General features: G+C 43.4%; 1 protein-coding gene across 1 annotated transcript in view; it reads left to right on the top strand.

Annotated features, from left to right (window-relative positions):
• SLC13A1 (solute carrier family 13 member 1) overlaps positions 1-17,248 on the top strand; it is an 87,105-nt gene that overhangs the window by 26,231 nt on the left and 43,626 nt on the right. Inside the window, exon 2 of the mRNA XM_083699275.1 lies at positions 10,365-10,489. Within this exon, the coding sequence (XP_083555401.1) occupies positions 10,391-10,489 (99 nt within the window). The 5' untranslated portion in view covers positions 10,365-10,390. The remainder of the gene's footprint in view (positions 1-10,364; positions 10,490-17,248) is intronic.

Below are 17,248 nucleotides of genomic sequence, written 5' to 3'. Positions count from 1 at the left end.
CCCACCCCCAACCTTGCTGATGTGGTCCAAAGGAAGCAGACCAATATGTTTGGCACCAGATTGGCCGCAGTTGATGGACATACGATATATTTATTGTCATTGTCCCATACAGAACAATGAAATTGAAAAACTACATAAAACATTCAAAACCCCCTAAAAACTCTGAAACCCCATTTTAAAATACACTATACTATACTATAAAAACGTAAAGGTACCCCTGCCCATACGGGCCAGTCTTGACAGACTCTGGGGTTGTGCGCCCATCTCACTCAAGAGGCCAGGGGCCAGCACTGTCTGGAGACACTTCCAGGTCATGTGGCCAGCGTGACAAAGCTGCATCTGGCGAGCCAGCGCAGCACACGGAAATGCCGTTTACCTTCCCGCCAGTAAGCGGTCCCTATTTATCTACTTGCACCCGAGGGTGCTTTCGAACTGCTAGGTTGGCAGGCGCTGGGACCGAGCAACGGGAGCGCACCCCGCCGCGGGGATTCGAACTGCCGACCTTTCGATCGGCAAGCCCTAGGCGCTGAGGCTTTTACCCACAGCGCCACCCGCGTCCCTATACTATACTATACTATAAAAACCCCTAAAAACTCTGAAACCTCATTTTAAAATACACTATACTATACTATAAAATACACTATACTAAAAATACACTATACTATAGAGACCCCTTATGCTGCGTTTAGAACCAGAATTGCATTTGCCTAGAAACTGTTTCTTAGGCAGCTAATCCTAGTCTTTATAACCCTGTACCTTCTTCCAGAAGGCAGAAGCTGAAAGAGATCATTTCCGGGGTATGTACTATCCTGCGCTATCTCTGCTGCTTTCTTATGGCACCTGGCAGCACAGATTTGATCCAAGGTGGGAAGAGTGCACCCAATTATTCTCTCTGCAGTCTTTACAACCCTGGATAGCATTGTTTTTTCCCTGGCCATGCAGCTCCCAAACCACACACACAGACCATAAGTTAGTACGCTCTCCACAGTGCAATGGTAAAATGCATTCAACAGGTCCTTTGAGAGATTATTTTTCCGGAGGATTCTCAGAAAATATAACCTCTGCTGTGCTCTCTTCACCAGGTCTTTGCTGTTCTCTCCCCAGGTTAGGTCGTCTCTCAACTCCATTCCCAGAAATCGAAACACCGAGACCTGTTCCACGCACTTCCCCTCAATAATAAGTGGCTGAATATTCAGTTTACATTTCCTAAAGTCCACAATGATCTCTTGTTTTCTTTAAGTTAAGGAGTAAGTTGTTTTTCCTGCACCACTCCCCCAACTGCTCAACTTCCTTCCTATAGGCCGCCTTCCCCTCTCCAGCCGTGATTAAACCAATGGAAGGAGACATACAAGCTGCCATCCAACTGTCTTAGGGACTCTGCTCTGGATTTTTGCAGGGTTGTCAAAATCAATTGAAAAGACTTTAAAACATGAGATAGACAAGGGTCCTTGATGCCACCAAGGGGAGTGCCTGAAGGTCTCATGGGGTTCATGGATGCCACGATAGGGGTTCCAGGTATATAAAATGAACTAGTCCACATACCCTGTCCAGGATGTGAACTGTCTGTACTGCTATAAACCAATGCAAGCTAAAGCACATTGCCCCCCCCCCACATGTGATTTGGGGTCATCCTGCCAGTTTAGAAGTACAGACCAGTCACAGAATATGAGGAAACCTTTATAAGAGGTGAGGTTCACAGGGAGACCTGCACTTAGAGAGGCCAATAAAATTCCAGTTTGCTCAGACAGGTTTTCCATTCTACGGAATGTGGCTCTTTGCACCTTCTAAGAGCAAAAGGTAGAAGGCAAAAATATATTTGTGCATCTGGGCTTCAGTTTGGCTCATCACTATTATTACCATAGGGTTCCTCACCGTTTCAGTGGAATTATCTGTGTAAGGAACCTGTATAAATAATTCCTCTGAAAGCATGGGGAAGCTGAGCCTATTAATGACTCGCTCAAGAAGATGAGCAGGAAGTCAGCCAGAAAACCTGTATTCCCTGTCTGTTCTGTGATGTCGCCCACGAACCTATAGCTATCTCTGTGTATATCTCTACAGAGGGAGAAACTGCATTGTGCAAGGCTACTCTTGAGCAAATGTGAGTTTCATTAATGTGCAAGCACAATGCTAGATTGTGCAGAGATATAGGGAATGCTATTCCAGGAATGTCTCAGGAATGACTCCCAATCATTCGCCTGAAAGTCTCAGCAGAGCTACATGCATGCAAGTTCCTGTGTATAGTTCAGGAACTATAGAAAAATCAGTATCTCTCATTGCTTGTACAGTTTTATTTGAAAAGACTCAGTTTCATATCTTGGAAATAGGAACAGGGCTTGCAGTCCAAATCCATCTCCCCTGAATTCTCTGAAGGTCTATCTGCTCACCCAGGAACAATTTCACTACACTTCCAGGCCACTAAAAGTTTGTGCATTCTGTGCAGATGCCTGAAATCTTCATGCACAAGCTTTTTGTACACTCCCTGCTTTAGATTCTTTGTTTTCATTCCCCATGATTGCAAATTACTATCTAATAAAAGAGTCCTCTCTAGGTTTTCAAGAACTGAAGCATAGCAAAAGGAACCCATTCATTTTCTAGTCTGTTTTGACACTCCAAAATTAATGCTGCTATATCAAAATTATACAGAGAAACCTGTTACACAATACATTGCTGAGTTCATTCATTGTGACAGCAAGTAAAACAGCTCTGGAGAGAGAAAAGAGCAGTGTGATCTAGGTTACAGTCTCTGCTTTGCATAAGCAAGATTTTCCCCTCTTTGGTGCCAACTTGTTTGCACAATAGCTCAAATTGGTACAGACAGCCCATTAGATTTTTCATATCACCAGGCTAATAGGAATCTAACTTTAGAAACCATTTTATAATCTGGGGGATGGGGAAGTGCATAGTTTAGTCTAGACATTTTCATTACTTGTTGACAATTTATACTAGCCACAGAATTGTGATCCTCTAAAAAAATATTTTGAAGGCAACAATCTCTTTATTTTCCTACATTCTGCTCTAGTTGGTTGCTTGGGTTGGCCTATCCCGGGAACGGAAATGTTCTATGAATGATATGCTGTGATTTTCATTCCCACATCCCGAAGCACATTACAGATTTAGCACTGGGAGACTAATGTAACAACAAACCATGTAGCAACAAATTGTTACAAGGAAAAAAATACTGTTACAAGAACAAACACTTCCTCCTTCCATTCTGCGTTTGTTTGAACATAAGGGGAGGAGTTTAGAAGCTTTTGGTTCTTGTTTCTGGTAAACCATAGACTGCTATTTTGTTCAAAGTGACAAACTATGGTTTCCACTAACTTTTCCATAGTTTGCCTTCAAAACCAGATTGCAAACCATGTTTTGATCCTGATTTGACTCCTAGCTTGAGGGTGACCAAAGGTTAGCACAAACCACAGTTTCTGGCATTCTGATGAAATGGCAAATTAGGAGGCGAACTAATCACTCAAACATGAAGGAAGGGAAAGAGGAAGAATGAATTATTTGAGCTCTAGCCTTGCTACTAATCATTCTTGGAATAGTAAACCATGGCTTGTCTTTATGTCTGAATTAAGTGTGATTTCCCAAAGTAACTTAGTTAAGCAAAGCCATTCTTTTAGTGTAATTCTATGTACATATGTACATGAGTATATAAATTTTCAACCAGCACACTAGAGATATTTCCTTTAGAGGGATGCAGATAATCACTAAGCACATGCATCTATTACCATGACTAAGAAAACATAAATCGGAAATTCTCATTGCAAAATACTTTCTCTTTCACCTTCTTCAGATATTCTGATGGTAGTCAAAGCTATGAGTTACAGCTATGAGTGATAATATAGGAAGAGCCAAAATGTTGCATAGAGATCCCACATCACCATGGCAGAAGCCTTGGGCAAAAGACATGTTTGCTGCCGATGGCACAACCACCACCCACATTAATTAGAAGATACCAGTGTTGCAGTGTACCTCTGAACAAGGAAGGACAAAGTGTTGCAGTGTACCTCTGAACAAGGAAGGATTCAAAGAGTTTCCTCTGTGCCAGTAAGAGAGCAGGAGTATCTGCTTGACCTGGTGCCCAGGTTCAGATAACCTCACAAAGCAGGGAATTGACTCCCCATGTTGTAAGGGTGTTTGAGGTTGGGTAGCAGCAAGGAAGATTTCCCCATAATTCTCTGAGCTGCGGAATCTGCTCTGGTCTCAGGTAGCCAAAGTTCTACAAGGGCAGTCACTTTCTATCTTGTGTGTGTGTGTTTGGCCACTTATGGTGGCTTGAATTTTATCTACTTCTGAGGGTTCTCCCTGGTATGTTGTGCCTTGTATGACGCTGGCTTTCATCTCATAGTGACTGGCACAGGCCACTCAAGTTCAGTGCTGGAGTAATGTTGACATACCCTCCCGTATTTCTCCAATGAAAATAGAGACCTCCCCTACGACATTTCTCCAATGAAAACAGGGATGCCCTATTCCATACCCTCCAACATTTCTCTGACAAAAATAGGGGCACTTGCGGGTGGCACTGTGGGTTAAACCACATAGCCTAGGACTTGCTGATCAGAAGGTTGGCGGTTCGAATCCCCACGACCGGGTGAGCTCCCATTGCTCAGTCCCTGCTCTGGTTCACCAGAAGCGGCTTAGTCATGCTGGCCCCATGACCCGGAAGCTGTACCCTGGCTCCCTCGGCCAATAAAGCAAGATGAGTGCCGCAACCCCAGAGTCGGCCACGACTGGACCTAATGGTCAGGGATCCCTTTACCTTTACCTTAAGGACCAGCAGGACATTCCGGGATCCAATCAGAAACTGGGATGGCTTCTGTAAATCCAGGATTGTCCCTTGGAGGAGCTGCGTTGAATATTTCTCACATAGAATAACTAATTTTATTTTGATAGGAATCTTAAACACTTTTGCCTTTATCCATAGAGATGAAAGATCTGGGAATCAAGTGACCAGTTCAGGCAAATATAACTAGTAGTGATGGCTATCAACCCGGATGTCTTTAAAAAGGATTAGACAAATTCATGGGAGGACAGGCAGACAGTGGCAACTAACCCTGCTGGCTATGTTCTTATGGCTCAGTGCTAGCTGCACCAGCAGAAAAAGGGTAGATGATAAATTGACAAAACTACAATGCAAGTGTTGGCAGTGGATCGATTTACAGCAAACGTGTAAAACTTGGAGTGCCAGCTTCACCCGCTACAATATGATCAGGGGATGGTAAATATTGTCAAGTATCAAAGTCAAACAACAAACTGAAATATCATCAGATGTGCTATTGCTATGAAATATTCAGTGAATATCCTGCAAATGTTTGAAGATGCAGAGAACATCTGGCGAATGTTTGACATCCTGGTTTGCAGAGAGAATTTGGGGAAGCAAATTCATTACAGCTGTGGGTTGGGAGAGCGTAACATGAAAAGTGACTGTAGGTGTTTTTCGGTTCACACGAAAACTGAGGGAATGGCGTTTAAATACTGCCAGCAATGGCTGGATCTACGCTGACCTGTTTAACGTTATTTCCCATTACTATAATATTATTAGATATGTTGTTCTAAAACATCACAGCGCATACTTGTTAATTAAAACGTCTTTTACCTTTTCCCTCCCGTCAAATGCACCCAGCTAAGATTCTCCCCTTATAGTGTGGGCAGGGTGGTCCCTCCCCCTACCAGCCCTGATCACCTTGGCAACGCCTCCCCAGGCGGGATTGGGCAACTGGCTGAGGTAGGCGGAGACCTCCAGGTATCCCACCTGGGGAAGGCGAAGCCAAGTCTGTGCTAATGGTGCGGCATAGGGTCCAGGGGGCTGTGCGCAATCACGCAAAGGGCCTCCCTCGTTTAATATGGGGAGCGGTCATTCCCATTATTAGAATAATATTAGGTATGTTGTTCTAAAACATCACAGGGCATACTTGATAATTAAAACGTTTTTTACCTTTTCCCTCCCATCAAATGTAAGTAATACCTGGCCACCCCATTTCCCAAAACACTGTTTCTTTCCCTGCTGCTGGTCACTGGTTGCTCTGCTCCACCCTCTGGTGTTACATTTTAATCCTCCCTCCAAGCTCAAATACCACAGGAGAGGGGTCAGAGTTTGAATGCAGTAAAGAAAGGTAAAACACTACATAGGGACATATGAGCAGTGTTTCTCCAATATAGCTGCATAAAACAACAACAACAACAATAACTTATTACTTCCCCCAGCCACTCTGGGTGGCTTCCAACAGGAGATTAAAAATACATTAAAACAGTGGTTCTCAACCTGTGGGTCCCCAGATGTTGTTGGACTACAACTCCCATCAGCCCTGAGCTCTGGCCTTGCTAGCTAGGGGTGATGGGAGTTGTAGTCCAACAACATCTGGGGACCCACAGGTTGAGAAAGGCTGCATTAAAACATCAGTCATTAAGCATTAAATTTATTAAGCATTAAACGATAAAAAGGCAAGGTAATAGCGCATTGTGCACGTAAAAAGCAGGGCGCCATGTGTCCATGCACATTAGCAAAACCATTCCTTAACCCCTCCTTAACGTTAAAAACCATGAGTGTAGACCCACCATATATACAGTGAAAACATTGTGGCTTGGATGCATGCTGAAGGAACTGCATGACTGTGTAAAACAGCTAGTGTAGATTCGCCCAGAATGGTACAATATGAGGAAGGGACTTTGGGTTGATGCTTGTGGCATCGTTCAGAGCCCTTAATACACTGGAGAATAAAAGAACCTGTCCACCCCCAATATTGTTAGACTAAAACTTGCAACATCCTTGGCCCATGACCTTTATGGCTGGGGATCACGGAAGTTGGCAGTATGTGTCTGAATATCAGTTGTTGGGAGAGTTCTCTTGTGCTCAGGTCCTGCATGTGGGTTTCATGTAGTCACTGTGAGAACTGGATGCTGGACTAGAAGGACCATTGGCCTGATCCAGCAGGTAATAATAATAATAATAATAATAATAATAATAATAATAATAATAATTTATTTATACCCCACCCATCTGGCTGGGTTTCTCTAGCCACTCTGGGCGGCTTCCAATGGAATACTAAAATACAATAACCTATTAAATGTTAAAAGCTTCCCTAAACAGGGCTGCCTTCAGATGTCTTCTGAAAATCTGGTAGTTGTTTATTTCTTTGACATCTGGTGGGAGGGCGTTCCATAGGGTGGGTGCCACTACCGAGAAGGCCCTCTGCCTGGTTCCCTGTAACTTGGCTTCTCGCAGCGAGGGAACCGCCCTCAGAGCTGGACCTCAGTGTCCGGGCACTTATGTTCTTACGTTGAAATCCGAAATCATCCGAAAGACCACTCGTACGATCTGTCCTGAGCAGGACTGGTCAGGTTAAGATGCTAATCCTATTAGCCTCACACTTGTCTGGGTCACTGCAAACTACTTCAGCACAAGGAAATGGCTACCCTGGCTGAAACGGGCACTTAATCAGATTAATTAACTTTTTCACTTCCCACTGCTTTTTGTACTCACTGCAGTACATTTCCTTCAGAGGAGCACGAGAAGTTCAGCAGTACCAAAGAAAATTACATCAGCGGCTATGGTTGGCAAATAGTCGTGGGTCAGTGAGGTTGCATGTTTGCAGGGTAATTAAAATCTGGATCAGCTGGCAGGCCAATCCAAAGTTTGATGACTGAAGCACAACTGATTCTCCAATGTATGACTGAGGGTGGGGAGAGTGGACTAGCAAGATGAGTAAGCTGAAATCAGCTGACTGGCATCTCCATTAGTTTGGGGTACTTGCCAGGGGTGGTTTGTGCAGTTTCTTCTTCTTTTTCTAGTTGTTGAACAAGGTACATATGCAACAAATCTACATGACTCCCACATTTAAAAACTGCAAAGCGTGAAGCGTTTCAAGGATTGAAACCCGATATAATAATTAATTGTACAGATGCCATGCTTCATGGGACTGATGAGAGTTATAGTTCAGCAGCATCTGCAGGACCAAATGTTCCCCACTCCTTATTAAGGCATGTCCAAAAACTTTGTCAGACTCTTCTTCAGGCTGGATCAAACATAAATACGAAGTGGGCTGTGGCCTTCTGGGTCAAGTGCAATGGAGTGCATGTGTGTGTTTCTTGGGGCATGGTAGGAAAAAACCCCTCAGAGCATGCCATGGCGTTGTTTCAGAAATGTAAAAAATGCCATTTCAGAATTAGAACAGAAAGTTCCCTTCCATGACTCCAGAGAATTTCTGCATTGGGATGGGATTGCGATATATGTGTGGAAGGGGCCCATGCCACAAATTTGTGTTGTCTGAGTCCCTAAATTACGACTCCCATCATCTCTGACCATTGGCCATACTGGCTGAGTACAACAACATCTGGAGGACCACAGATTAGCCCGGGGTTTCCCAAACTTGGGCCTCCAGTTGTTTGTGGACTACAACTCCCATCACTCCTGACCATGGGTCCTGGCAGCTAGCGATGATGGGAGTTGTAGTCCAAAAACAGCTGGAGACCCAAGTTTGGGAAACCCTGGGTTAGTGGGTCCAGTTTCATAGCCTGGCTCCAGGTCTGAGGGGGTCTTGAGCAATGTCTCCCTCTCCTCCTCTTCTTTCAGTTGGCTGTGGTGAGCAGGAACATTCCTGGCTGCAGTGACAGTATTCCAAGCAGTGTTGGGTACCTGGGTTTAGCCACCATTTGATTTCCTGGCAACTCCTAAGAGGTTGAGCGTGTTGTGGGAAATGGTGACTCAATTCAGCTGCAGGAAGAGGGCAGAATAATGGGGCTCCACCTCCAGGAGGCCCTGGGTGCTGATGCCAGTCCTATGCTTTCATCATAGCAAGACGATTCCTGCACATCATGGGGATATTTGGATTGACTCAGCATTTCTGCCATCATAGCATGCTTCATACATTACTCAGACAGCTGAACTCTGCACTCCCCAGGCTACAGTTAAAAATGGGAACTGTCAACAGGCAGCAGGGTGAGAAAACACATATAGACATGGGAAGCAGCTAAAGACTGCCACATTATTATTTTTCATAGATAAAAAAAGTGCAGAATCGCACACACCGGCCAGTTTCTGTTTTGACTTGAAATGTTCATTTTGCGCTTCTCAGAAGTACATAAAGGCAAGAAGCGGGCAGGAGGAACTCTGGCCTGTAATGGCGCCCACCTGAGAGGTGCTGTGACTGCACTTCGGCACAGGTCACAACACTGTTGTGGTTCAGAGGCATCCAAGAACACTGTGCTTAAATTTTCCCTTTCTCACTGCTCACAAGTAAGGAGGAACACCGGTATGGTGCTATCAGAGTATGAAGCAAGAGTTCTGAACATTTACATTTCAGTTCAATTTCCACTGTACTTCTGAATTTAACCAAAGTAGCTTTGAAACGTGAACAACCCCCTCACGAAGTCTCAGGACTCAGAGAAAGCGTGTTCGCCTTCATGGAGAGCACGTGTTGCGGTGGGGTCTGCTGAGCCACCCCTCTGTTACCAGGCAGGGTCTCTAAAGATGGCCTGGGGCAGTGATTGGTTCACTGGGTTGCTGGGGTAAAAGTTATGTTGCAATTTTGGTGGGAGGGGTAAAATGTTTAAATACTCTGCACGCAGCCTGGAGCTTTCTCTTTGCTGCGTGCAACGGAAAACCCGCCCACCCGCCCTTGAGTAAGGGGTTGTTGCATTGACCTTGCTATGCCTGTCATGGGGTCGTCTGCCATTGGGGCAGGGGCCTGGTAGGAATTTTGTCCATCTGGCTGATTGGCTGGGCCATTTGGTTTTTGCCTACTGCGTAGCAAATTGTCGCAACTTGTAAGGTTGCGGTTAGGCATTGGTGACTCAGCTCCATTTCTCCCCGACTTGCTTTCCCCCGCACTGTCTTTCGGTGGTGCCTGGAAGTCAGTTCTGTCCCCAGGTGGGGGGGACAGATAGTCTTAACCAATGCCTAAACAACCACTCACGGTTTTGTATTTAAATAAAGTTGTGGCCAAAATTATGCCAAAAACCTTAAACAAAAATTAAGTGTGCATTGTGAGTTATTTGGGGGGTGGCTTGGGGACCTCGACACGCAACACACGCCCCACCCAGCTTGTCTTCAGGCTTCATGAAAGGGCAGGGTGAAGAAGAAGGCTTCTCAACAGGGCCTGGGTGGGTTCCTAGATCTCCTTCTGGTATAACGGAAGAATAAAAAAGAGTGCAGTCAGGATAGAAAGTATTTCATATCTTCACTGGGAAAGGCACCTCTTATCTAATGGTAAGACACTAAAACAATCAAGAGCTATATTTATTTTTAACTTGGCTTGACTGAAGGCTCTGTTGCAAAGGCTAAAGGTGATAGTTTGGAGAAATATTAATCAGACACTTCTACTTAAGGTTCGATCTCTCTTTTCCCTTTTGGTTTATGGTTTCCACAGAAAAGAAGAGCCTGCAGCCCACCGCAATGAAGGTCATCAAAACACTCTTGGTCTACCGACGTTTTCTCCTCATCTTCTTCACTCCCCTCCTGCTTCTCCCATTGCCTCTCGTCATCAGAACCAAAGTAAGTGAATAATAACTGCTGCCCTACATCTTTATGTTTCCAAAGCCTCACTGAAATGTTTCATCTTCCTCTCAGTTATTTTTTCCTTCAGATTGGTCTCTTCACAAAACTCTGCTGCGCGATACAGATTGAAAGTGATTTAAAAAATCACAGAGAATCTTCTGCAAAGTCTTCCTGGTGTGTTCTTAGCAGATAAAATGGATAGGCTGTCACCCAGACAGTTTTAAATATTTTAAACATTTCACTTCCGTACCAAACCCTGGGCACTGTCAGGAGTATAGCTTTAGTGTGCTTTGTCATTATAGATATGTACAAGGTGTCAAGAAGATCTATCTTTTAATTGCCTTTTTAATTTGAGAGGGAGAATCTGTGGCTAGCTTTATGGGAGATATAATTCCAGTAATGACAGTTACTTGCTGCAGTATTTGGAGAACTGGAACAAGAGAGGGAATGTCAACATTCCCAGCTGAATGGAATGAAATAATTGATAGGCTGATGATCAGTTACGTTCTTGCTATCATTTGCTCCATTGCTCTGCATTATACATTTAAACCGGTGTCATACCAGTTTAAAAAATTGTGAGGGGCACATGACAGTTGTGCTGCCAACAGATTAAGATCAATGTGTGTGGCAGCTTCCACACAGCAACTAGTCATGAATCTTTCATGCGTTTTAATAAAGGATCCCGTACTTGCACGTAAATTCAGTATTTTACATTAAAGGCCTTCGTGTTGACTAATCACAGAAGGCCAAAGTGAGCAGAAATTCATTATTTCTTTGTCACCGGAGAAACATGGCCTTTTATCTTGCTGCCTCATCAAGACATATGTCAGAAGTTAATGGTATTAATGGGTGAAGTATTGACTCCACAAAAGGCAAAGGCAAAACTCTCGTTGATTTCAATGGATCTGCCGCCTTTCATCTTCTTCAGAAATGGTGCCAATTTTGATGTCAGTGTACTTTCACAGAGCTACTCTGCTTACAAATACACAGAATTGTATCCCCCCCCCACTCCCCGCCCCTCATTTAGGGAGGAAACAAAACTCTTGTTACTATTGTGTGGTTTCTTGTCCTCATTCAAGGTCATGTTCAAAGGAAGTATTTCTTTTCAGAACAGAGAATAATAGAATCTATGCAGATTCAAAGATGAACCTATGACATCCAATTGATTCTATTGACTTATAGATAGATACATGTCCTCCAGCATCAGTATGGGATATGTATTGTCTGGCACTAAGATACACACCACTGGAAAGCAATATTTATTTTTAAAGGTATGTGATAGTTGTCCAGCAGCACGCATGCTGATCTATACACAGAACCAGCATACTTCGAAAATCAACACACATCTTGCTTTAACATGATAATGCATATCTAAATCTGTGTGAAGCAGAGAATCTAATACTATATTTGGGGAAAACTGGTGTTGTTACGTTGTTTGTGTCTCCAGCCACTGATTGAAAGCATCTTAAGTCGAAAGAAAATATGACTTAGATGCTGTTGACAGGCTAAGCATGGATGCTTACAAATGGCAGCCACACCTAGGCTGGAGTTAAAACGTTTGGGTCTTTTTAGGTTACCCAAAAGATGGAAATTGGCAGGTATTTACGTACAACATGGCGAATGAAAATCGGGGTTCTTAAATGCACAAGGGAACCTACACAAGTAGCGCAAGCTCCCTGCTACAGATGCTCACCTCCCAAGTCATGGAGGACAACCAGGAATGCAAAAGGAGAAAAGGGATGGATATTCTAATCCTTGCACCATGTGATGGAGGAACAGAGAGTGCCAGAGAGTGAGTTTCTATTAAAGGGGCCTACCATGAGCAGAACACTGGCCATTCTTATCCCATGGAAAGTTTCCCCCACTCTATTTCTGATTGTGGCAGAGCGCAGGGGAAATGAATGAGATTTGTAAAATGGATGACATTCAGGCAAATTCACCCTTAGCATTACTTTACAGTACAGCAAAGTTATGGTTCATAGAATCCCAGTGTCGTTGCCTTACAACTCAACACACAAAAGTGTGTAGCAGATTTCAGGGCTGGTCACTGTTTGGCCCCTCTCTAGAATTATGTGTGAATGATTATAAAGGAAAGGGAATGATTTTGAAACCTGTGAGACTCCAGCATCTCACAGCATGGCTATAGCTGACTTTGACTTCACATCTAGGACAAGATTTGAGATAAGTTCACAGATGGCCTTTCTGTGTTCTCCTTTTTCTTCTTTGGCTATGTAACTGTGTGAGAATGCGGTTGAATATGAAAAGATTTGATGAAATAAATCACAAGCAATAAAAGTTAGAGGTGAATAAATTTCTCTTGTTTACAGCCTTGTTGAAACGTAGCCCTGCCTAAGAGATGGATAATATAGTTTCAGGCACAAAGAACTAACTTTGCTCAATCAGTTATTTTAATGACTAATCCCAGTGCTAAACTTCCCACCACCATAGGATATGTGCAATATGATCCTTTGAAGAATCCTTCAAATGGTGAAGAGAGACTGGCTACAGAACCTTTAATATGTATATAATGTGTCTCGGCTTTGCCTTGCTTGCAGTTGGCTTATGACTTTAATGATAGCTCGAGCTGGGTAATAACGTCTTCCATGGTTATTACTCCATGGCAAAATCTATTCCGGATGACTCAGAACATTAAAAAGTAGGCAGAGCTGTCCATCCCAAGCTATTGCTCCATCACACTCATGCCACACAGCTGCAGAGAAATCAGTTTCCCAGGATGTTAAACAGCTCTTGGAAGCCAGGTGATGATTGGATTGGAAAGATACATCATTAGAAGGGCGATGATCAGATAGAAAATGTTGCAAGCCATGAGGCTGCAGACCACAACCAATTATGAACCCAGCTTGAAGAAGAAGCTCCCAGGTGACTGTGGGTGTAAATCATAGTTTCCCAAACGTGGGTCTCCGGCTGTTTTTGGACTACAACTCCCATCACTTCTAGCTAGCAGGACTAGTGGTCAGGGATGATGGGAATTTTAGTCCAAAAACAGCTGGAGACCCAAGTTGGGGAAAGCCTGGTGTAAATGAAGAAGGCCTACATATAAACTGAGTTTAAATCAATGAACTTTTGAGGTTTCCAAAGTCTGAAGTTGGAAACACGCAGTAATCTCTTAAACTGCAGAGCAGGACTAGCCATTGTGATGCCCTCCACATGTTTTGACAGCAACTTCCACCATCTCTGACCGTTAGCCATGAGGCTGATGGGAGCTGGAGTTTACAATATCAGCGGGGTACCATGAGTGGTTGTAGTCCAGATACATCTGGACGGCCACAGGTTCCCCAAACTTGTTCTATGACTTCTCCCAAGTAGACCCTTCTTCTTCAGGAGATCTTTGGTGATAACATCTCTTGGCAACATGAATGGTTCTACACTGACTCTGCACTACCCACCAGGCCTGTTGCTGCTTTTGCTCTTGAGGTCCAGCTGGTGAACAGCAAGAAATAGTGGGGGCAAGGTAGAGTGCAAATGGTGATCAGAGAGGTTGTTGGGGGCCAGGTGAGAGGTTTATGAGACCAGCTTCTTTGACTTGTCATAGGACAAGAGCAGGTTCTTTCAGGTTTCCAGCTGGGGGTTCTCTGTGGGATTCCATGCCTCTTCCTCAGAGGAAGTCTCCCCAAGGTCCTAGTCAGACAGGACCCTGACATTTGTGGGCAGGTGTGGAGGATTCCCTGGTCCTGAATGGGGGTAACTGTGCCCCTGAAGGACCAGGTGCACAGCCTGGGAGTCATTTTGGATTCACAGCTGTCCATGGAGGCACAGGTCAAATCTGTGTCCAGGGCAGCTGTTTACCAGCTCCATCTGGTACATAGGCTGAGACCCTATCTGCCTGCGGACTGTCTCGCCAGAGTGGTGCATGCTCTGGTTATCTCCCGCTTGGACTACTGCAATACGCTCTATGTGGGGCTACCTTTGAAGGTGACCCGGAAACTACAACTAATCCAGAATGCGGCAGCTAGACTGGTGACTGGGAGCAGCCACCGAGACCATATAACACCGGTCTTGAAAGACCTACATTGGCTCCCAGTACGTTTCCGAGCACAATTCAAAGTGTTGGTGCTGACCTTTAAAGCCCTAAACAGCCTCAGTCCAGTATATCTGAAGGAGCGTCTCTACCCCCATCGTTCTACCCGGACACTGAGGTCCAGCAGCAAGGGCCTTCTGGCGGTTCCCTCACTGCAAGAAGCCAAGTTACAGGGAACCAGACAGAGGGCCTTCTCAGTAGTGGCGCCCTCCCTGTGGAATGCCCTCCCACCAGATGTCAAACAACTATCAGACTTTTAGAAGACATCTGAAGGCAGCCCTGTTTAGGGAAGCTTGTAATGTTTGATGCATTACAGTATTTTAATATATATTTTTGGAAGCCGCCCAGAGTGGCTGGGGAAGCCCAGCCAGGTGGGTGGGGTATAAATAAATTATTATTATTATTATTATTATTATTATTATTATTATTATTATTAATAATAATAATAATAATTTGAGATATTTGTGCAAGGATGGTCAATGTGGTACCTTTCAGGTGTTGTTGGAATGCTAATCTTCGTTATCCCTGACCACTGAAAATGCTGGCTAGGGCCGCTGGAGTTGTGATGAAGCTGGCTACCCTTGTGTTTGTCACAATCAAGATTCAAGGCCAGTGAATTGGCCCAAACTGTCATATCTCATCAACAAACGTACCTGTGATGTGGAGTGTGCATACACCTAGCAATTTTTTTACACTATATAGCAATGCATCTCCTTTGCTTCTGCCCTGCACATAGACTCAAGCTGCACCAGAAGTTCGAAAAGATCTTGAGAATTTTCCTCCATTATTTCTGCTGTGGTTCTGTGGTCCACCGGAAGGTTCATTATGGATCATCAATGGTCCACAGAATTACTTTTTTATGACGATCAGAGAGTTGATGCAGGTTGTAAACGTGAGGAAGTGATAGACATTCCATGCACTCTGATATCGGATGGATCTGTTGGGCCTCTTTCCACCTGCCGCATCAGTAAAATAACAACTCAGAATGTTTCACAGTCTGAAAAATGCAGAGAAGAGCAAGATTAAAGATATGGCAAGTTTTCCACATGTCAAAGCTTCTTCAAAATAATTTTTACTAGATTGGAATGAACTGAAAAGGGCACTTTTCAACCATACGAAGAGGCATTTTTATTAACCTTTACTTAAGAGATAGAGAGAGAGAGAGAGAGAGAGAGAGAGAGAGAGCTATAGCAGATATATCTTAATATCAAACGTTCATCATTTAAAGACGTTTACCATCTGCATTTTTGTTGTTGTTTCTTTCTTACTCCTCCCTTCTGCACCACTGCTTTGCATAACATCAAGCCTGTTGAAAGGTACTGGGAAAAGCTTGATCAATATTATATGACAATTATGGTTGGTCCTAATAATGTTTCAATTACTGAGGTATGTGGAGAAATTGATGTGATCTATCATCTATCTATCTATCTATCTATCTATCTATCATCTATCTATCTATCTATCTATCTATCATCTATATCTATCTAATCTATCTATCATCTATCTATATCTATCTATCATCTATCTATCATCTATCTATCTATCTATCTATCTATCTATCTATCTATCTATCTATCATCTATCTATCTATCTATCTATCTATCTATCTATCATCTATCTATCTATCTATCTATCTATCTATCATCTATCTATCTATCGCTATCTATCTATCTATCTATCTATCATCTATCTATCATCTATCTATCTATCTATCTATCATCTATCTATCTATCTATCTATCTATCATCATCTATCATCTATCTATCATCTATCTATCTATCTATCTATCTATCTATCTATCTATCTATCTATCATCTATCATCTGTCTATCATCTATCTATCTATCTATCTATCTATCTATCTATCTATCTATCTATCTATTATCTATCTATCTATCTATCTATCTATCTATCTATCATCTATCTATCTATCTATCATCTATCTATCTATCTATCTATCATCTATCATCTATCATCTATCTATCTATCATCTATCTATCTATCTATCTATCTATCTATCTATCTATCTATCTATCATCGATCTATCTATCATCTATCTTCTTTGCCCTACAATGCAAATGAGGGATTTCTCCAATGAAACGGATGCAATAGATGGGGGAGAGAAGGAGTTATTTGGAATACACAAAGACAGTTTGCCCCTCAAAATATTTCCTGTGACAAGTCATGGAGGCTATACATTCTCGATAAGAGCACAGCATGTCTGGGGGAGGTAATCGCATCCCTAAGGAGTTCTTAAGATTGTGATGAATCCAGCACAGTAGGGCTTAAGCATCCCCAGTGCTTGAGTAAAAATAAACTCAACCTGAAATTGTCACTGCCATATATGTGCTGGCTGGATATTTTGTCTGAAACTTCTGTTGAGCAATCAAATGGGAAAACAGTGTGCAATGATTATGTGTCAGCAGCACAGCAAGTTGGCTGAAATAGCATGGCTTTTTATTCCTCCTCTTGAAAGCTGCTCTGCCACGGTGCACCTCAGACCCTTCTTACATGACCTTGAGAGAGCCAGTGTGGTGTAGTGGTTAAGAGCAGTAGTCTTGTAATCTGGTGAACCGGGTTTGCGTCTCCGCTCCTCCACATGCAGCTGCTGGGTGACCTTGGGCTAGTCACACTTCTCTGAAGTCTCTCAGCCTCACTCGCCTCACAGAGTGTTTGTTGTGGGGGAGGAAGGGAAAGGAAGTTAACCACTTTGAGACT

The sequence above is a fragment of the Podarcis gaigeae genome (assembly GCF_964106915.1).
Source record: "Podarcis gaigeae genome assembly, chromosome: 10".
NCBI lineage: Eukaryota > Metazoa > Chordata > Lepidosauria > Squamata > Lacertidae > Podarcis > Podarcis gaigeae.
The sequence above is the reverse complement of the archived record's forward strand: the minus strand, read 5'-3'. Positions and strand labels throughout refer to the sequence as shown.